Here is a 21045-nt window from a genome sequence, read left to right as displayed (position 1 = left end):
GAGAGCGAGGAGCGGAGGGAGTGGATGCTCTAGTGCTTCCGTGGTCGACCAATCTTCTCCTATACGCGTTCCCGCCTTGGCCACTGGTGGGAAGACTACTCCGCAGAATAGAGGCTCATCAGGGGACTGTGATCTTCGTCGCGCCAGAGTGGCCAAGACGACCCTGGTCTGCGGACCTTCTCCACCTGGTGATCGACGGACCCATCCGACTGGGACATCTCCCCCGCCTCCTGCACCAGGACCCGGTATTTTTCGATCAGGCAGAACTCTTCTGTCTTGCGGCCTGGCTTTTGAGAGGCACCGTCTTCGGCGCCAGGGCTACCAGGAGGCGGTAGTGTCCACGCTGTTGTGTTCCCGAAAGACTTCGACGGCCGTGGCCTATGTTCGGGTCTGGAAGGTTTTCGAGCTGTGGTGTACTGACCAGAACACGAGACCTGCTTCGGCTTCTGCTCCCCAGATCCTTCAGTTTCTACAAGCGGGGGTGGACAAGGGGCTCGCCCGCAACTCGCTCCGGGTTCAGGTGGCCGCCCTTGGTTCGCTCCTGCGCGACGGGGGCTCTCTGCTGCAACACCCGGACATTGTTCGCTTCCTAAAGGGTGTCAAGCATTTGCGGCCTCCGTTGCGGGATCCTTGTCCCTCCTGGAGTCTCAACCTTGTGCTCCGTGCCATGTCGGGGCCCCCGTTCGAGCCACTGCGGAATGCGACGATCAAGGACCTCACCCTCAAGACTGTGTTTCTGGTGGCCATCTGCTCCGCTCGACGCATCTCGGAGCTGCAGGCCCTGTCGTGTAGAGAGCCTTATCTCCGACTCTGGAGTTTCTCTTCACACTGTTCCTTCCTTCCTTCCGAAGGGGGTGTCTACGTTCCACGTCAATCAGACGGTGGAACTGCCGTCGGCTCTCCGACTCCTGGATGTCAAGCGCACACTGCTCCTCTACCTGGAGGCTACGAATGATCTCCGGACTTCTGACCATCTCTTCGTACTTTGGTCCGGCCCTAGGAAAGGATCTCAGGCTAGGAAAGGATCTCAGGCCTCGAAGACGACCATTGCTAGATGGCTGAAGGCCGGCATTGCCGTTTGCTACGTTGGGGTGGGGCGGACTCCCCCGCCTGGCATTGTAGCGCACTCTACACGCTCTCAGGTGGCTTCCTGGGCAGAAGCTCGCTCGGTTTTCCTCTCAAGAAATCTGTAGAGCAGCCACCTGGAAATCGTTACACACGTTCTGGAGGCACTATCGTCTGCACCTCGCCTCTTCTGTCTCTGGACACTTTGGCGAACAGGTTCTACGAGCAGGCCTCGCAGGACCCCACCCGAGTTAGGGAAGCTTGGGTACATCCCACTGTCTGGACTGATCCAGGTACGTACAGGGAAAAGAAAATTATTACTTACCTGCTAATTTTCGTTCCTGTAGTACCATGGATCAGTCCAGACGCCCTCCGCGTTTGGGTTCTAATCCTGCTTGGCCGTTGTTCTACGATACAGTCGTGTTTTCTGTCTTTCACGATTTCTCAGTTTTCACTGTTTGTCACAGTTCCCGGTTGGGTTGATACGCGGTATTCATCACCTCCTACCCGTTGGTGGGACGGTTGCAGTTCTTTACTTAGGTTAAGCGGCTTATTGTTGCCGTTTACTTTAAACTTGATCCAATACGGGGGTTTGTTTACTCGGGCTTTGATATACTCGATACTGAACTCCTGCAGAGGGGGTAGTAGTACTTATGGTGACGCCCCCTCGAAGCTTTGGCTGACTCCATCTGCTGGATTGGGGACATAACCCACTGTCTGGACTGATCCATGGTACTACAGGAACAAAAATTAGCAGGTAAGTAATAATTTTCTTGTATAGGTATTTACATTAGTAATAACATTTTTACATGTGGAAGTGGTAGAATCTGGCTGAATAGAATTAATCGGTGTCCGGGAAAGCTTTTTTAAACAGCCAGGTCTTAAGTCTCTTCCTGAAGGTTGGGAGGCTGGGCTCCTGTCTAAGGTCCGATGGGATGGAGTTCCATAGAAGGGGGCCGGCTGTTGAAAAGGCCCGATCTCTCAAGGTAATGTGTTTGGTAGTTCTGGCTGGGGGCACTTGAAGAGATCCTCTGAGTGTGTCTCTTGTTGGTCTGGAGGAGTTATAAATTTGGAATGGGAATTGTAAGTCGAGTGGGGTGTGTTGATGGATGGTTTTGTATATTATGGAAAGAGATTTGTAGAGGATTCTAAAGTGAACAGGCAACCAGTGGAGATCTTTTAGGATTGGAGATATATGGTCCCTCCTCCTGGAGTTTGTCAGTAATCTTGCCGCAGCGTTTTGTAACATCTGGAGGGGTCTAGTATAGGAGGAAGGTAGGCCCAGTAGGATAGAGTTACAGTAATCGATCTTAGAAAAAATGATAGCTTGTAGAATGGTTCTGAAGTCCTGAGTGTGGAAGAGTGGTCTAATTCTTTTCAGAACTTGGAGTTTGTGGAAACAGTCCTTGGTGGTTCTGTTGATGTAAGCTTTAAGGTTCATCCGGTTATCAATTAATACTCCTAGATCTCTCACCTGTGTAGTAGTTGGGATAGTTGGAGGATTAGAGATGGCATTGTTATCTGGGGAGATGAGAAGCAGTTCTGTTTTAGAGGAGTTTAAAACTAGGTTTAGGTTAGCCAGGAGATGTTTAATTTCGAAGAGACAGTTTTCCCAGTGAACCAATGTTTTTGTGTAAGATTCTTTAATGGGTATCACGATCTGGATGTCGTCGGCGTAGAGAAAATGTTTGAGGTTAAGGTTGGAGAGGAGTTGGCAGATAGGTAAAAGATAAATGTTAAAGAGTGTAGGTGACAGTGAGGAGCCCTGAGGGACTCCTATGGATGCGTCCATTCGTGAAGATTCTTTGTTCTGTATCTTCAGGTTCTGGGCACTATGGTGTCCACTATCAATCTGGTACCTTGGGCTTTTGCGCATATGCGTCCTCTGCAGAGAGCCGCTGGAAACCGGTTTCTCGGGAGTTTCAGGCCATCCTCCCGCTGCCAGAGAGGACCAAGGACAGTCTGGCCTGGTGGCTCAACCTGGATCATTTGTTAAAGGGAGTAACCTTGGCAATCCCTCAGTGGATGATTGTCACCACAGAAGCCATTCTCTCCGGTTGGGGAGCGGTCTGTCAGACGAAATCGGCACAGGAGACGTGGATGGAGTTGCAAGCATCCTGGCCGATCAATCGCTTGGAGACCAGAGAAGTACGCCTGACGTTGAAGCATTTTCTCCCTTGAGGGTGCAGGTGGCTGCCCTTGGTTCCCTGATCCAGCACCAGGAGGGAACCCCTCTTTCCTCTCACCCGGACATCGTCCAATTTCTCAAGGGAGTGAAACACGTTAAGCCTCCAGTACACGCTCTATGTCCTCATGGAGCCTCAACTAAGTTCTTCGAATTCTAGGCGGCCCACCTTTCAAGCTGCTACCCTCAAGAATCTTACGCTCAAGACAGTTTTCCTGGTGGCTATTTGCTCTGCCCGCAGGATTTCGGAGCTTCAGGCGCTATCGTGCAGGGAGCCCTATCTCCGTTTCATGGATTCAGGAGTTTCCTTGCGCACGGTGCCCTCTTTCCTGTCCAAGGTTGTTTCCGCGTTCCATATGAATCAGATAGTGGAACTCTCATCTTTCTCAACTGCAGATTCCCGTAAGCTATGCAAGCTTGACGTTACACGCATCCTCATTCGCTATCTGGAGGCCACAAATGACTTTCACTTGTCGGATCATCTTTTTGTTCTTTGGAGTGGCCCAAAGAAGGGGGCCAAGGCTTCGAAACCCACCATTGCCCGCTGACTGAAAGAGGCCATCGCCTCAGCATATATTGGTGCTGGTCGACAGTCTCCGGTGGGCATCCAGGCCCATTCCCTCCAAGCTCATGCGGCTTCCTGGGCGGAGAGTCAATCCGTTTCGCCTCAGGAGATATGCCGAGCAGCCACCTGGAATTCTTTACATAACTTTGCTCGGCACTATCGTTTGAATCTACAGCCACCGGTTTTCGGCTCCTTTGGCACTCGGGTCATTTGAGCAGGGCTATCCGGGGCCCATCCTAAGTAGGGAAGCTTTGGTACATCCCACTATCTGGACTGATCTGGGTACGTACAGGGAAAAGAAAATTATTCCTTACCTGCTAATTTTCGTTCCCTGTATGTACCAGGATCAGTCCAGACGGTGGGTTTTGTCCCCCGTCCAGCAGATGGGAGTCAGAACAAACTTCGAAGGTTATTAGCATATAAGCCAGTGCACCCTCTGCAGGAGCTCAGTATCTTTCTGACTCCAGCAGATGAGAGTTGGGGAACCCGTTGCTTCCCCTGTGTGTTAAGGGTCAAGTTCTTTCCTTCTCTCTCTTTAATTTGTTTATTCAAGTTTGGATCAAGTTAGTTGGAAAAAAAAAAAGTGTTTCTTTATTGGGGGGTGTGGCTTGCAGACTGAGCTGCCTTCCTCCTTCTTTCCTCTCCTTATCTGTCCGCTGGGGGTAAGTTATTTTTTATTCTGTTCCGTTTTCCTTTTGTGGTTTTATTCTTCCAGCGGCGGTTTTCCTCTGGAGGGATAGGTGGAAGCTGGTGGTGCCAGCTTCTCCCCTCTGTGCCGACGTGTGCCCCACGACAAATTTTTCCCCGGGGCCGCTGCAGCAGGGAGGGGAGATTCCCCTGCTGCCGTCCGGGGCTCTTGCGGGTAGCACAGGCCTGGTTCTCGGCCTCCCCGCGGCACCTCTCTCTCTTTGGCCCCCCCCCCCCCCGCGGCTTTTCATCCCCTCTCCCGGCGGCCACCATGCCACGGAAGTCCCGATGTTCGGCCTGTGGCGAGCCGGGGTCGAGGATCTCGCGCGAGGGCATTTGCACTTGAGGCCTCCCAGGTGGGGAAGGCACCTCTGAGTCCCTGCGAACATTGTCTTTTTGCCCCTCAGCGCGGCCCGGGTGGCGTGGGCCGGCCCCTTCGCCGCCTCTGGCGGGAAGGGTGGCCATTTTGGATCCGCAGCATTCTGATATTCAGGTTTCAGAGGAGAAGGAAAGGGATTCTCGGGGTGGTTCTCCCCCGATTTTGTCGCTGGAAAAGACCCCCCCTGGCCGGGTCCCCTCAGCTGCTCCCGTTTTCGGCCCCCCCTAGGGCATGGCGACTTTTTCGCCGGACTTTATTGTGCTTATGCACAACGCATATTTACAGCGCCTGGAGGCCCCCAGGGCGACTTCTCCGGGTCCTCCCCTCGCAAAGACACCCTGCTTCATGGCTGCTCCGCAGGGCACCCCTGACTTGGCGAGTGGGGCACCGGGGGGCCCCCAGGGTTCATTTTGCCTCTGGAGCGGCGGAGACTTCCCCGGATTGGGGGGAGATCCCCCTGTTCTTCCGAACATGGCTCCCTCAGAGGCTCAGCTGGATGGGGATGACCCGCGAGCGCTCCGCATCTTCCGGAGGGAGGAACTCGATGACTTAATCCTGCAGGAGCTGGACCTGGACCCTCCACTAGAGCCACCAGCGCCGGTTGCTCCAGTCGTCGCCTCCTCTTCCAAGAAGGGGGATCCAGTCCTGGCCGCCCTACGTCCTCTGTCCCGGGCGTTCCCTACGCATTCCACCTTTTTGCAGCTCCTGGCTAGGAAAAGGGATATGCCTGAATCTTCTTTGGAGGTCGCCAGGGTGATGGAAAAGCTTTATCCTCTGCCGGAGGATTTCTTGGAGTTAATCAAGGTCCCGAAGGTGGACTCAGCTGTGTCAGCGGTCACCAAAAGGACAACTATCCCGGTTACGGGTGGCACTGCACTGCGTGACATCCAGGACCGAAAGTTGGAAGTTTTCCTCGAATTTTTGAAGTCTCGTCCTTGGGTATGAGTGCGGCTATGAGTAGCTCTCTCGCGCAGAGGGCAAGTCTTCGTTGGGTTCAGCAGCTTCTTACTTCACAGGACCTGCCGCCCGAGGAAGCCAACCAGGCGCATCGTCTAGTCCGCCATAGCGTATGGGGCGGATGCCTTGTACGACCTGTTCCGGGTACTGGCAAGGTCCATGGTTTCGGTAGTCGCTGAGAGACATCTCCTGTGGCTCTGCAACTGGTCGGCGGATTCTTCTTCCAAGTCCAGCCTGGGTTCTCTCCCCTTCAAGGGTAAGTTCCTCTTTGGTGAAGATCTAGACCAGATCATCAAGTCCTTGGGGGAAAACGCGGTTCACCGCTTGCCCCAGGATAGACAGCGTACCTTCAGGCCTTTTACTTCTTCCTGGACACGGGCCAGGGCCCAGCGTTGCTACCAGAGTTACATGCAGGCGGCACCCCGGACGCCCTCTTCCAGATCTCAGTCCTGGCCCCAGTTCTTTCGTGGCCGCAGACCCACTAGGGAGGGTTCAGGTCAGGGGAACCCCCCCAAATCCTCTCAATGATGCCAGGACCACCCACTCCTCCACCCCCAGGATCAGGGGGCATGTCTCGCACTTCTACGAGGAGTGGGCTGGCATCACCTCGGACCAGTGGGTTCTCGATATCCTAAGGAACGGCTTCGCCTTGGAGTTTGTCCGCCCCCCGAGGGCCAGGTTCCTCATTTCCCCCTGCGGGTCGGATCTCAAGAGACGTGCGGTACAACAGACTCTGGATCGGTTGCAGAATATAGGGGCCATATCTCCCGTCCCCTTCGGAGAGGTGGGCTCGGGCCATTATTCCATCTACTTCGTCGTACCCAAAAAGGACAGCTCCTATCGTCCAATTCTGGATCTCAGGAGCACGGCGCAGGGGACGTGGACAAAGACGCAAGCGTCGTGGCCGATCAATCGCCTGGAAACCAGAGCAGTGCGCTTAGCGCTCCTCCATTTTCTTCCGCTAGTGCGGAATCAGGAGGTAAGGATACTCTTGGACAACACCACCACGGTAGCGTACATCAATCGCCAGGAGGGCATGAGGAGCCGACATGTATCACTAGAGGCGGCGCGTCTGGAGTGGGCAGAAGTTTATCTGGCGCGCCTCACCGCGTCACACATTGCGGGGGTAGACAACATTCAGGCGGACTACCTGAGTCGGCAGCAACTAGACCCGGGAGAATGGTCCCTCTCTGAAGCAATTCAGCTTCTCGTCCACCGGTGGGGCTTGCCTCACTTGGACCTGATGGCGACGTCTCTCAACACCAAGGCCCCTCGCTTTTTCAGCCGCAGAAGAGAGCACGGCGCGGAAGGGGTAGAAGCTCTAGTCCTGCCGTGGCCGCATCACATTCTACTCTACGTGTTCCCTCCCTGGCCTCTGGTGGGCAAGATCCTCCGGAGAATAGAGCGCCATCAGGGATCTGTTTTTCTGGTGGCGCCAGAGTGGCCCCGTCACCCCTGGTTTGCAGATCTACTACAGCTGGCGGTCGATGGCCCGCTTCGGCTGGGACATCTTCCTCGTCTGCTCCATCAGGGCCCGGTATTTTTCGAGCAGGCAGAACGCTTCTGTCTTGCGGCTTGGCTTTTGAGCAGCGCCGCCTCAGGCGCAGAGGATACCCTGAGGCGGTAGTTTCAACTTTGCTAAAGGCTCGGAAGACCTCTATTTCAGTTGCATATGTGCGAGTCAGGAAGGTTTTTGAGGTGTGGTGCTCTTCTCATGGCACTCATCCCACGAAGGCATCGGTTCCTCAGATCCTGCAGTTTCTCCAGGACGGTCTGGATAAAGGGCTCGCCTACAATTCTCTAAGAGTTCAAGTGGCCGCCCTTGGTTCGCTCATACAGGATTTTATTTTTATTTATTTTATTTATTTAATTTTATATACCGGCAACCGTTTGCACATCGTGCCGGTTTACAGATAACTTACAAACAAAGATATGTAGGCAGAGCCTTTACAAGGAACAGTGTTTAAAACATAGCTCAGAAACAGAGCAAAACTAGCAAACTTGTGGAAAGAGGGGTAGGGGTGGTCGAGACAGGGGAGGGGGTGGGGGGGGAGGGTGGGTGGGTGAAAAACAGGTACAAAAGGAGTAATATGTACAGGTACAAAAGGAGTAATATGTACAGGGGTCGAGAGATTATTGACGTATACATAGGTTATATTATTGACATCTATATACATTGGCAAATTGACATAGGTTATATACAAAACTGTATAGGCATGTAGAAAATAAGAGATTCAGGTGAGAAAATGGGAACGATAGAGCTATGTGTCATATATTATGTGCTAGAAGTTAGGAGTGGGGTTTGTAAGTCATTAGAGGGTGTGGGGGTAGGTCCAGAGGAGGGGGTGTTAGTACGGGGAGGTGGTAGGGTTAAGGTGTTAGTAGGTAAAGTTAAGGTGTTAGTAGGTAAAGAAGACGATTGGGGGTAAGCTTGGAGGAAGAGCCAGGTTTTGAGTTTCTTTTTGAAGGTGGGTGTGGAGGTTTCAATGCGTAGGTCAAGAGGCATGGAGTTCCAGAGGGGAGGGCCTGCGAGGGAGAGGGCTCTGTTCGTGGTGGAGATGAGTCTGGAGGATTTTGTGGAGGGAGGGATAAGGATGTTGATCATCCCTCTCTTCAGCTCCAGCCGGACATCGCTCGGTTCCTCAAGGGGGTGAAGCACTTGCGGCCTCCGGTGAGGGATCCATGTCCCTCCTGGAGTCTCAACTTGGTCCTTCGGGCGCTGGCAGGGCCTCCTTTCGAACCTCAGCACAAGTCAACTATCAAGGACCTCACCCTCAAGGCAGTCTTCCTTGTGGCCATCTGCTCCGCTCGTCGCATCTCGGAACTTCAAGCGTTGTCCTGTAGGGAACCCTACCTCCGTTTCACTGACTCGGGTGTTTCCCTTCCTTCTTGCCCAAGGTGGTATCGGCTTTCCACTTGAACCAGATGGTCGAGCTTCCGTCCTTCTCATCCAACGAGCCAAGGTCTCTCCGTCTCCTAGATGTCAAGCGCACTTTGCTCCGCTACTTGGAGGTCACCAATGACTTCCGGGTCTCCGATCATTTGTTTGTACTCTGGTCGGGGCCGAGGAAAGGGTCCCAGGCCTTGAAGACGATTGCAAGATGGCTAAAGGATGCCATCTCGTCCGCCTACATAGGAGCGGGGCGGATTCCTCCACGGGGCATCATAGCTCACTCCCTTCGTTCGCAAGCAACCTCCTGGGCCGAGGTGTGATCTCTCGAGCGGCGACTTGGAAATCGCTGCACACTTTCAAGAGACATTGTCTACACCTGGCGTCGTCAGCCTCTGGACATTTTGGCGACCAGGTTCTCCGAGCAGGGCTTTCAGGGGCCCACCCAGAGTAGGGAAGCTTGGGTACATCTCACCGTCTGGATTGATCCTGGTACGTACAGGGAAAAGAAAATTATTCCTTACCTGCTAATTTTTGTTCCTGTAGTACCAAGGATCAGTCCAAACGCCCACCTCTTTGGTTCTCTGGGTTCTAGGCTTTTTCCTGCTCGGACTGCTCTCTTCCTTCTGAGAAATGTTGGTTCTTTTCGTTCTTGACTCTGTGGTCACAGCTCTTTTGCAAGTTGTACTTGTTGCCACATGTTGGCTTACATTTTGAATTGTTGGTTAGAGCCTGTTATGGTTACATATACTTGATCCATTCTTCTTCTTCAGTGCTTTAGTTGGGCTTTGATATACTTTATACTGAGCTCCTGCAGAGGGTGCACTGGCTTATATGCTAACACCCTTTGAAGTTTGTTCTGACTCCATCTGCTGGACGGGGGACATAACCCACCGTCTGGACTGATCCTTGGTACTACAGGAACGAAAATTAGCAGGTAAAGAATAATTTTCTTTTCCTGTAATACCACAGATCAGTCCAGACGCCCACCCTAAGGATTTATGGGATTGGGATTGTCTCTCTGCTCAAATTGTTTTCCGTAAACCACGTGTTTAGTGGCTGTTTCATGGTTCATTTTTGCAAGTTTAGTTGCCTCTTAAAGTTTAGTACACACTGTATAGTTGTTCAAGTTGAAAGGGTTTTATACCTTGATCCATCCATCTTGTCTCTTCAGGCTTTGATATTCTTAATACTGAAGGATGACAGAGGGTGCACTAGCTTATATGGGAGCACCCTTCGAAGTTTTCTCTGACTCCATCTGCTGGAAGGGGGACATAACCCACTGTCTGGAGTGATCTGTTGTACTACAGGAACGAAAATTAGCAGGTGAGGAATAATTTTCTTATCTGGACTCCAGAGCAGGGTTTGGCTGGGTTGGTAACTTGCTGTTTCCTGTCCCTGCAGTATCATGAGTTACATCGTGGGACTGACCTGGTTCCTTGGCCTCTCCTTCCATCCCTTCACTCTGCGTACCTACATCTCTGAGAATGCCATGGGCTCCACCATGGTGGAGGAGCAGTTTGTGCATGGAGACAGAGCGCTTACCTACGCCCGAGAGTTTGCAAGTTTCAAGAAGAAGGTTGGGTGAGTCACCACCAATGCCCTTCTTATACCCAGCATCTTGAGCAGCCACTCCTCTCGCCACCACTACACCTCCTACCCTCAGTGCTGTCCTCTCGGTCACAGGCTGTTTCTTTTTCCTCTCATCTCAGGGGAATGCCAGTGGCCTGGTTGGCGAAGACCATGCGGACCCTGGGGCTGGAAGTTTACACTCAGAGCTTCACCCGTACCCTGCCCTTCCCAGATGAGACCACAGAGAGATACGTAAGCACCACTGCTTTATCCTTCCCTGTCGGCTACTGTAGTTTGCTTTTTATTGGCCCAAGTGCAGCCATTTTTCCTGCTGCTAATTGGGATTAGTTTCTTGTTTGGCAAGCGATGTGCCCCTGTGGCGTTTGTGAGATTTTCACTAGAGAATAACTCCAAAAGTTCCATGCAGCATTTTGAAGGACGGTTACACTAAAACTATGGTAGGTTGAGGCTTTTAGTGCTGTGCCCTCTTTCTAAATGTAATTCCATAGTTGAGATTTTGATTTTTCAAGCACTTTGTTCAGCCACACTCATCATTAGGAGCCCTGGTAAGTGAACAACTGCAGTAGTGGTGTTTATAATAAAGACAGAACACCAATAAAGCAACACAGGGCTGGAAGAATCTCAGGCGCCAGGTCTCCTAGGCATGTAAGGTTTGGGGTGTGGTACTCCACACTGCCACCAGCCTGGAGAGAGAGAGAGCTGCTGCTGCCGCCACCCACCTGGCAAAGGATGCTGCCACTGCAGCGGGCCTGAGGAGAGACGTCTACCAGCCCCGGGGAAAAATGTGGTGAGGCTGGCAAAATGCTGGTGGTGGGAACAAAGACAAAATAGGAAGAAAACAAAATAAGCAAAAAAAAAAAAAGAGAAAAATATGTAAAAAAACAAGTTTTATATAGGAAATGTTGTCCTAGCTCCTAAAAGAGTTTGGCAGGTGTTCAAGTTTTCAGACAATGTTTCCATCGTCAACACTTCATGGGAGGAGATAGCAATGCCCTATCGGTGTGACAATGGCACGGACAGCTGGAGAGAGATTGACCAAGGTTCTGCTTCATACCCTAGTCCAGGCAAGTGGGTTTTGCATCCCTACCGGGAGATGGAGGCAGAGAATAAAAACTTTTCAGGCACAGCTACATAACCGAGGTTCCCTGTACGTACCCGGATCAGTCCAGACACCTGGGTTATGCCTCCGCACCAGCAGATGGAGACAGAGCAAAACTTTGACGGGCTCTGTCATATACCAGGGTGCCACCCACAGCCTCTCAGTCTTACTCTGTCTCCAGCAGATGGCAGATGCATAACCCACAGTCTCTGGGGGCTCCTGATGGGGTAGTTGTATGGTTTAGTTATAGTCAGGATCTTGTTGTATGGTTTAGTTATAGTCAGGATCTTTGGTTAATTGATCGGTTTAAAAAAAAAAAAAAAAAAAAAAAAGAGACAAGTCAGGTTCCTCGTCATTGAGAGCCTCCCAGGGGGTTAGAAGGTCCTGAGGGGACTATCCCCCCTGGTTGAGGCCGCTGCTCAGGGTCGAGGACCCGGTCCCTTCTGGGTAGCAGCGTCGGGGGTGATACCGGGGAGCCCGGCTCACTCACCCCCCACTGGAGCAGGAGCTCCAGCACCGAGGACAGCGATCGGCGAGTGCGTCTCTGTGTAAAAAAAAAAAAAAAAGTGTTGTTTTTCTCCCTTGGCGCATCGGCTCTCTGATATCGTCGCCGGCTCTCCGCTATCGTTGCTGCTGGTTGGGCAGTTTTATTGCGGTTTTTGCGGGGTGTGGAAGGCGGCAGTAGGGATGGATCACTCGGGGTCCTCGTACGCGCGGGTGTCTCGGCGCGCGCGCTCGTGCATCTCCCGTGCAACGGCCTGTGTTCGAGATGTGCGCGGGGACAAGGGAGCTCTCCCGACCTCGGTCGGGGGGGTGTCGTATACGGGCGCCGCGTTTGCCGGTGAATGCAGGCCCGGGTGAGGCAGGGCTGGTAGACCCGTTCCCGCTGAGCGCGGGAACGGCGGCCATTTTGTCCTCACTTCAGAAAACCATGCGGCCAGCGTTGGGAGAGGGATCGCGGCCTCCCGCGTCTTCTTCTCCACAAAAGCCCCTCCGGGGGGGGGGGGGGGGGGAAGCGTTTCAGCGGGGAGGTCTCTCCCTTACAGGAGGGTAGCCCAGGGGAGGGCTCCTCCTCAGAATCGTTTATTTCCCCTAGATTTTGTGCTTTTCCGGGCAAAGTTTTAAAGTTACAAAAAAAAAAAAAAAATGGCTCCTGGGAAGCTAGAGCTTCAGCCGATGTCCCAGGGGAATCGTACATGGAATAAGTCCCGGGGCGGTTCTGACCCGCCAAAAGGATAGACCATTGCGGTCTGCTACGCTGCGGACTGACACGGATTTCATATCTCAGGACGAGACGGACCCTCCGGTAAGGCTCCTGAGGGGGGCCGAGGAGGTAGATACGGAGGTATCGGCGCAGCGAGGTACCAACAAGGGAGCACAAGCGATGGAAGTGCGACCCACGCGTGGTACGTTTAAAAAAAAAAAAAAAAAAATTAAGATGGCTAAATGAATGAAAATGAGTAGGCCCTGCTCTTTTCAGCCATCCTGCAGGAGCTCAGAATAGAAGCTCCACAGGTAGGATCCCGTCTGGCAGTTAGGGACCCGGTCCTGTCTTTCCTTTCTCTTCTCGGACACCCATCTTTCTCCGGGGACTGGGCCATTACGCTTTGGGTCTGAAAGTAGGCAAGGATATAGACAAGCTGTATCCTCCCAGGCGATGCTTTTGGGGATCCTGCGCCTCCCTTGGCTGGATGCAGCGGTGTCCGCCGTCATGAAACAGGTCTGTGATTCCAGTGCCAAGGGCTACGGCTCTCAAGGATTTACAGGATAGACGCTGGAACTCCACCTCATGAAGGTCTTCAGGCTGTCGGTGCTGGGTGTCCACGCAACGACATGTGATAATGTTACATTTTGGGCAGGCCTTTTGCTGGGCTTAGCAACTCCAGGTCAATGCCGTTCGGCTGGAGGCTGTACTCGCTTGCAGCGCGAATGTGCTGTGGGATCTCCTGCACAGCTCGTGCACAGGTCCGCCACTTGCAGCGCGGATGCATTGTATGATCTCCTGCATAAGTCCGCCAGGTTCGTGGTCTCCGCGGTTTCCGCATGCCGTCATCGTTAGCTCCGGAATTGGGCGGCGGAGGAGTCTTCTAAGGCTCATCTGGGGTCTCTGCCCGACTTGGATGATATGATGCACTCCCTGGAAGAGAACAAGGTTTATCAGCTTCCGGTGGGCAGGTCTCAATCTCGGAGCTCATTGTCTGCTACACCTCTGTTCCGGGAGAAGCAGGAGGGGTCATCCAGCGAGATCTTCTGGGTCATCCTATCGCTCAGGTTTATCCAGACAGTTTTTAGGGACTCAGTCCTTCGCGGCAGACGATTCGGCACACAACGTACCACAATCAGGAGCAGGATCCAAGACTTTGCCATGAGGTACGCCAGGTCCTTTTCTCTTTCACGGTTTCTCGCCTAGTACTGCACGGGGAGCCAGACTGTCCCTGTTCTTCGAGGTATGGACCATAATAGCGCCGGCTCAGAGGTCCTTATCGTGTTATGCAAGGCTACAAGTTCCTCATTTCTCCCTGTGAGTACCCAGAATAGAGAGGAGTGGTGCAGGGCATTCCGCAGCGCCTTTGGGACTTGGGGAGCCACAGTGCCGGCCGAGCGAGAGCGCAGGGGTCGCTGCTCCTTTTTGCGCCTTGTTCCCAAAAGAGGAGGGGACATTCAGATCAATGTTAGACTTAAAGAGAGTAAACTGGTGTCTTCGGCTACCGAGTTAATATGGAGTCTATTCGCTTGGTTGTTGCGTCAGTCGGTCAGGCCCGGTTTCTGGTCTCATTTGTCCTCACAGGAGTATATCTCCTTGTCGGCATACAGCCGTTTTTGGCAAGAGATTCCTCAGGTTCTGTATTCTGGGCAAGCTTGATCAGTTCCGAGTTTCCCGTTCGGACTCTCCGCCGCTCCCCGCACGTTCACCAAGGTAATGGTGGTGGTGACGGCTCATCTTCGCAGGGGGGTTCGAACTCCGAGCCTCTGTGCCAAATGGTGGTCCGGCGGGCTCTTCAACTGCTGCAGTCTCTCGGATGGGTGATCAACCTTGTCAAAGTCCCCGACACAGTACCTGGAATTCCTGGGTGCCCTTTTCTGACCAAGGCCGGGCAAGGTATTCCTCACGGCCGACCGAGAGGTCAAGCTACGGAGTCCAGTGGGGACCCTTTTGTCTCTACATATGCCATCGGTGAGAGGTTATCTCAAAGTCTTGGGCTCTAGGGTGTCCACCTTGGCTTTGGTTCCCTGGGCGTTTGGCGGTTCCGCTGGAATCCTGTGTCAGTGCAGTGTCCTCTACTGCTTCCCCTTATGGACCAGGCGAGAACCAGTATCGAATGGTGGCTGGCCTCGATTCATCGGACTTATGGAGTTTCCCCTGGGAGTGACCGACTGGACAGGTGTTTCCGCGAATGTCAGTCTCTCCGGAAGGAGAGCAGTTTGGGATAGTCGGTACTGGGACAGTGATCCGGAACGCAATCGCTGTGGTCCATCAACCGCATGGAGGCCAGGGTGGTGTCTCTGGCCCTGCAAGCCTTCCTCCTGATGCTCCGGGGGAAGTCGGTCAGAGTCCTGCCGGACAACGCGACCGCACTGGTGTACATCAGTCGCTCAGGAGGAACCAGGAGTTGACTAGGCGACGGAGGCACGGCATTTGATAAGCTGGACGGAACAGTATCTCCCATGGCCGGGGTAGACAGCATACAGGCAGACCTCCACAGTCGGCACCATTAGATCCCAGAGAGTGGGACCTGGCCAAGGAAGGGGTCGTCTAGTCTGCGAGCGATGGAGCACGCCCCACACGGATCGGATGGCCATTTTGTTGTCCAGATTGCAAAGGCTCCATGGTTCTACAGTCGGCGCGGAGAAAGGGGACAGAGGGAGTTGATGCTTGGTCCTCCCTGGCCGACAAATGGGTTCCTATGCGTGTTTCCTCCCTGGCTCCTGATAGGCAGGGTAGAGCTTCGCCTATCGAGGTATTCGGTTTCGGGAGTCCGCGGCTTTATTGTTATCAAGGTCCCGTCTATTTGGAGAAGGCGGTTCACTTCTGTCTCGCGGCATGGTTTTCGGATAGGCAACGCTTGTAGAATAAAGGCTATTCCAATGCTGTGGTAGCTTCCTTATTGAGGTCACGGAAGCCGTCCACGTCCTTAGCTTATGTTCGAGTATGGTCAGTGTTGGGAGACTGGTGCGGCTCGAGTAGTGCATCCTATGCGGGCGTCGGTCTTCGACCTTTTGGGATTCCTTTGGGCAGGTCGTCCTAACGGTCTCTCTCGCAGTTCCCTCCGGGTCCAGGTGGTGGCTCTGGCTTGTCTTTGGGGTAAGATCCAAGGGGGTACCCTTGGATTACACCCCATGGGACGCGGTTTTTTTTCGGGGGGCTAAGCGTTTGCGTCCTCCACTGCGTCACCCGTGCCCTTCCTGGAACCTAATCTGGCTGTTTTTGGTCCTATCCAGAGGGCGACACTGAAGGTTTTCATGCTGGAAGTGGTATTTCTACTTGCGATCTCTTCAGCTAGGCGGGTATCCGAGTTGCAGGTTGTCTTGTAGGAAGTCGTTCCTGCGGATCTTGGATTCGGAAGTGTTGTAGAGGACGGTTCCCTCCTTTTCGGCCAATGATGGTGTCTTCTTTCCGTTTTGAACCAGTCTTCTCTCAGGGGGAGCGGTCTGATCCGATAGCACGGGTTTTATGGAACCTGGATATTCGCAGAGCGCTGCCGCGATATCTCAAGGTAATGTGCTTCTGACCATCTTTCTTTTGGGGAGTGGTCCGAAGACAGGAAGGGCAGCCTCGAATCCTACGATAGCTCTCTGGCTCAAGGAGGGCATTGGGTCAGCGTTACGATAGCTCTCTGGCTCAAGGAGGCCATTGGGTCAGCATTTTGCTACGTGAGCAGGCTGTACAAATGGGCCTTCGGGCTCCTTCTACACGGTCTCTTGCCGCTTATTGGGCGGAATCTTTTCAAATGTCCTCTCAGGAAATTTGCAGGGCGGCGACTTAAGAATCGTGGCATACTTTTGCGTGGCATTACCATTTGGATGTCCAACCCTTGACTGCAGGTGGATTTGGCGAGGGAGTGTTCCGAGCGGGCCTCTCTGGGTCCCACCCTATGTATCTTAGCTCTGGTACATCCCAGGTGTCTGGACTGATCCGGGTACGTACAGGGAAAGGAAAATTAGTTTCTTACCTGATAATTTTCGTTCCTGTAGTACCACGGATCAGTCCAGGGACCCGCCCATATCTGTATGTTGGTAATTCTGAACTAGCGGAGAGTCCGCTCGGATGTTCTGTTCCTGGATATTGTTATATCATTTGTTCACTCCTTCTGGGTAATTTGTTACAGTTGGGGGTTTTTTGGAGTCGGCTTATACGCAAAGGATAGTTAGTTTGGTAGTTTGGTTGTGTTCCATTCTGCTTTGACATTACGTAAGACTGAGAGGCTGTGGGTGGCACCCTGGTATATGACAGAGCCCGTCAAAGTTTTGCTCTGTCTCCATCTGCTGGTGCGGAGGCATAACCCAGGTGTCTGGACTGATCCGTGGTACTACAGGAACGAAAATTATCAGGTAAGAAACTAATTTTCCTGTATCACCTGCAGATGGCAGAGGTGCAAACCTGAAGTCTGGAGTTTAGAAAGCAAAATAGAAGAGAGAGCATAACGGATTTCACAGAAGATCCCTGAGGTGTTAGGTTCCTTCGTGGGCCATCCCTCCGGTAGAGCAGAGAGTTGGAGATTCCTGAATTGGCTCAGCCCTCAGCATCCAGAAGGGACGATAGCCAGGGGTTCTGGTTCCGTCACTCCCTCTGAAGCCTTTTCTCCCCCAGCTGGCAGCCAGAAGCAGGGAAGTATTTATTTATTTGCGTGGCTTCTTTGTTTGCGCTGTCTCTTTAAAAAAACAAAATAAAGAGCAATGTGCAGAGCAGGGCTGTTACTGAGCATCAAGGCTGGAATCGGTGGGGGTGAGAGAGGGAGTCCGCAGCAGAGTCAAGGGGGTGTTTGCGTGCCAGTGAGAAGGCTCCGTGAACATGGCATGCAGCAGCATTTTGGTGGGCTTACCGAGGCAAGCAGGAGTTATAGCAACACCCACAGAGCACAGGAAAGTTTGTCAGGCCTGTCGATTGAACAGTTGAGTCTCAATGTGGCCTCATGCACTGCCTGTATCTCTAGATGGGAGGGAAACTCCGCAGAGACTGCAGGCAGCAAGCGGTCCACCCAGTCGACAGGGCCCGTTCCAGAGGCTTTGCGGGGGGGGGGGGGGGCTGCCTGCCAGCCAGCCATGTTGCCTCCACGTGGTGGAAGGTGGGCAGCGGCAAGGGAGCCTAGGGATTCCCCTCCACCACTTATCTCCAATGTGCCAGTGCAATGTGGAGGACCGGGAAGATGCAGGGGAGCCGCATAAGGACGCTGTGGGTAAGGGTTCTAGTGATTTGGAGACATTTTCCCCAGGTTTTGTACTTCTGCTTCATAAGACCTATCTGGCTAAACAGGGCTCTTCTACCCAGAAGTTCCAGCGCTCATTGAAGAACCTAGAGCGTCTATGCAGGCAAGGTCAGGAGAGCTTTGGTTCCTTCTGGAGCCTGAACAGCCATCGGGAGAGGGTGAGGAGACCTTTGAGGATTCGGATAGCACAGACGGTCTACAAGAGGATCTGGGGGATGATCCTGGAGACGCACTTGCAGATGGAGTACCTGATGCGGATAGGGGATTGTCAGATCCTGAGGAGGTTCCTATTGCAGAAGGGGGCGACCCTAGGGGGGTTAGATTCTTCCGTAAAGAGGAGCTGCCTCTTCCCTGTACGTACCCGGATCAGTCCAGATCATGGGTTGAGCCTCCTGTCCAGCAGGTGGAGACAGACTAAAACTGAAAGGGTATCCTATATCAGGACAGAGCCTACTCTGCATCCCTTCAGTATTCGTCTGTCTCCAGCAGGTGGAACAGCTCACCCTGTGGTTCTCTGTTGTCGTCTTCTTGTCCCTTTTGGGGATTTTTCTGTTTCTATCGTTGTTTGGATCAAGCAAGTATTTACGCTTTATTAATTAAAAAAAAAAAAAAGTTTGGTTGTTTGAACTCTGTGGATCCTTCACAGGAGACAGTCCCTGTCTCCTCGCTCTTGCGGGGGCCTAGGGGGGCTTCACCCCTTGTTTTATATAGCCTAGGCTCCCTATTCCCAGTGGTCCTCGGCTGCAGGGGTGGAAATTGATGGTGCCAGTCACTCCCCCTCATTCCCATTGAGCTCGATGCGCTGGGAATTAAGGTCATACAGAATTCAACAATGAGCAGATAGATCCTGTCCTGGATGGGTTCCTTGGGCTACCAAAGATTTCCCTTTACCGAAGAAGGTAAAGAACTTGGTTGTCTGGGAGTGGGATGCTCCGAAGGTGGGCCTTAAGGTGGCCAAGGCTATGGCTAAGTTGTACCCTTTAGCCAGAAGAAACCTTGAAGCTGCCAAAGGTGGATACGGTGGTGTCTGCAGTGACCAAGAAGACAACCATCCCTGTGGCAGGATCAGCTGCATTGAAGGGATGTCCCGGACCGAAAGTTGGAGATTCAGTTGACAAGGATGTTTTGAGGTCTCAGCCTTGAGCCTTCAGGTGGCATTCTGTAGTAGCCTAATGCAGAGAGCCTGTTTGGGTTGGGTAAAGAAAGCGCAGGCGAATTCTGCTGCCATCAGTTCTAAGCAGGTGCCCTGGTTGGAAGCTGGGGTGGCCTATGTGGAAGATTTATTTATTTATTTAACAGCTTTTATATACCGGTATTAGTGGGGACATCATACCGGCGACATGGTCAGAATGTCTGTCTGCTAGGAACAGGGTTTCTGTGGTGGTTGCATGATTGGTCGGCGGATGTGTAAATCTCCATTTTAAAGGGAAACTGTTATTTGGTGAAGATCTGGAGCAAGACTTTCCTGCTGCAATCTCACTTTCGAGATATGAAGATTTCACTCCAGCAGGAATTCCTCTGCTTTGATGCAGAAGCAAGTCTCTGGAAGGCAGCGGTCCTTTCAGGGCACAAGTAGACCTTCTCAGGACAGTTCTGGCCAAGGGGGCCAGAGGGAGTAAGGCCTCCCAATGAGGTCAGATTGCTCTATTCTTCCTTGGAAGCCATCAGGGGGAGACTAGCTCTCTCATGAGGAGGGGATCAAGGTCACATCAGATCAATGAGTACTGGAGGTGATAAGAGACAGCTACACCTTAGAATGTTCTTGCCCTGTCCCATTACACTTGCCCTGGAGTCTCATTACACTTCCCTCATCAAGAAAGAGGCAGTTTAGGATTCATTGCAGCAGCTGTGACGCTTGGACACTGTTGTCCCATTTCCCCCAAAGGAAAGAGGAAGTTACTCTGTGTACTTTGTAATTTCCAAGAAGGAGGGCACTTTTCGGCCCATTCTCGATCTGCAGAAGCTCAGTGCCGTGCTGTGGGTCCCACGTTTTTGAATGGAGATGCTACGGACTGTGATAATGGTTCGCAAATGGGAGTTTCTGGCGTTGTTGTATTTTAACAGGGGTCTATCTGCACATATTGATGCGTTTTAGACCATCAGACGTTTCTGAGGTTCATGGTGCTAGAAGAACTTTTTCAGTTTAGAACTCTGCGCCACAGACTTCCACAAAAGTGGTGGTGGTGTGGCAGCCCTCAGGAATGAATGGAGTCTAGTTCACCTGTACCTGGACGACTGGCTCATCCAGGCAAAGACAGAGTTGGAGTACTTAAAAGCTAACAGAAGTAAAGCGATTTCAGTGTAAATTCTTTATTAATTTCGCTTTCTCCTACCTCAGCCTCGCCTGCCAACAGTCTCCCGGGCCTTCGGAGGGGGTGGACCTTCCACCCGGCTGCCAACCATGCCGAGGGGGACGGCGTGTAACTCTTATGGAGAGCCGGGGCTCCGGGCTCTCCTGCGAAGGCCTCTGCTCCCGGTGTCTCCTCGGGGGCGAGGGGCCTTCGCAGCGTTCGGATTCGGCGCGGGGGGGCAGCCATTTCGAGGCGCAGGAAATCGCGCGGCGCACACGATGCCGAGGGGCAGAGGCCTGGCCCTCTCCTCATTACTTCGGGAGCCGTGGCCATTTTGTCTGCCTCAGACGGGGACACTGATTGTTCTGAGGAGGGAGAGGATCTCTCTCCTCCGCTGTCCCCGCCGCACAGACCGTGCGGTTTGCCTGCTGACACAGCTCCTCCTCCGTTTCCTCCCCCGGGGGGCCCTTAATGCGGCGGCATCCTTTTTTCTTCGAAATTTACCTTGTTGATGCATAAAGCATATAAGGAGGCGGAGACTGAGTGGGATTCCCAGTCTCCCAGCCCAGCTAAGATCCCAAGGGTATCTTAGAGGTCAGGAAAAGGCGGATTCCTGCTTCCCTCCTTCTTCCCTGGCGGATAGGTTGCCTGACCTGGTGGACCTGGTGGATCCAGGTTTGCAGGATTCTTCCGCTCACGATATGGGCAATAAGGGGGACAATGCCACCCAGGTGGAGGGGAATGATCCCCCAGGTCCTCCGTCTGTTCCGGCGAGAGGAACTGGATCCCTTAATCTTACATGTGCTCCAGGAGCTGGAACTCCCTCTGTCCCAGGAAACATCTGATTTATCTACGGGGGACTCAGCTTTAGCGGGGCTTTGCACTCCACAGCAGACTTTTCCTTTCCAC

The 21045-nt window shown here is 52.9% G+C and overlaps 1 protein-coding gene across 4 annotated transcripts in view; it reads left to right on the top strand.

The window, feature by feature from the left end:
• The window catches only part of GPAA1 (glycosylphosphatidylinositol anchor attachment 1), a 92142-nt gene that overhangs the window by 12144 nt on the left and 58953 nt on the right, over positions 1 to 21045 (top strand). For all 4 annotated transcript variants that reach the window (XM_029586135.1, XM_029586136.1, XM_029586138.1 and 1 more), the window contains exons 3-4: positions 10133 to 10312; positions 10441 to 10552. In XM_029586135.1, coding sequence (XP_029441995.1) covers positions 10133 to 10312; positions 10441 to 10552 — 292 coding nt within the window. The remainder of the gene's footprint in view (positions 1 to 10132; positions 10313 to 10440; positions 10553 to 21045) is intronic.

The sequence above is a fragment of the Rhinatrema bivittatum genome, unplaced genomic scaffold (assembly GCF_901001135.1).
Source record: "Rhinatrema bivittatum unplaced genomic scaffold, aRhiBiv1.1, whole genome shotgun sequence".
In the NCBI taxonomy this organism is placed as follows: Eukaryota; Metazoa; Chordata; class Amphibia; order Gymnophiona; family Rhinatrematidae; genus Rhinatrema; species Rhinatrema bivittatum.
Note: the sequence above shows the minus strand (reverse complement) of the source record. Positions and strands in the feature narration are given on the sequence as shown.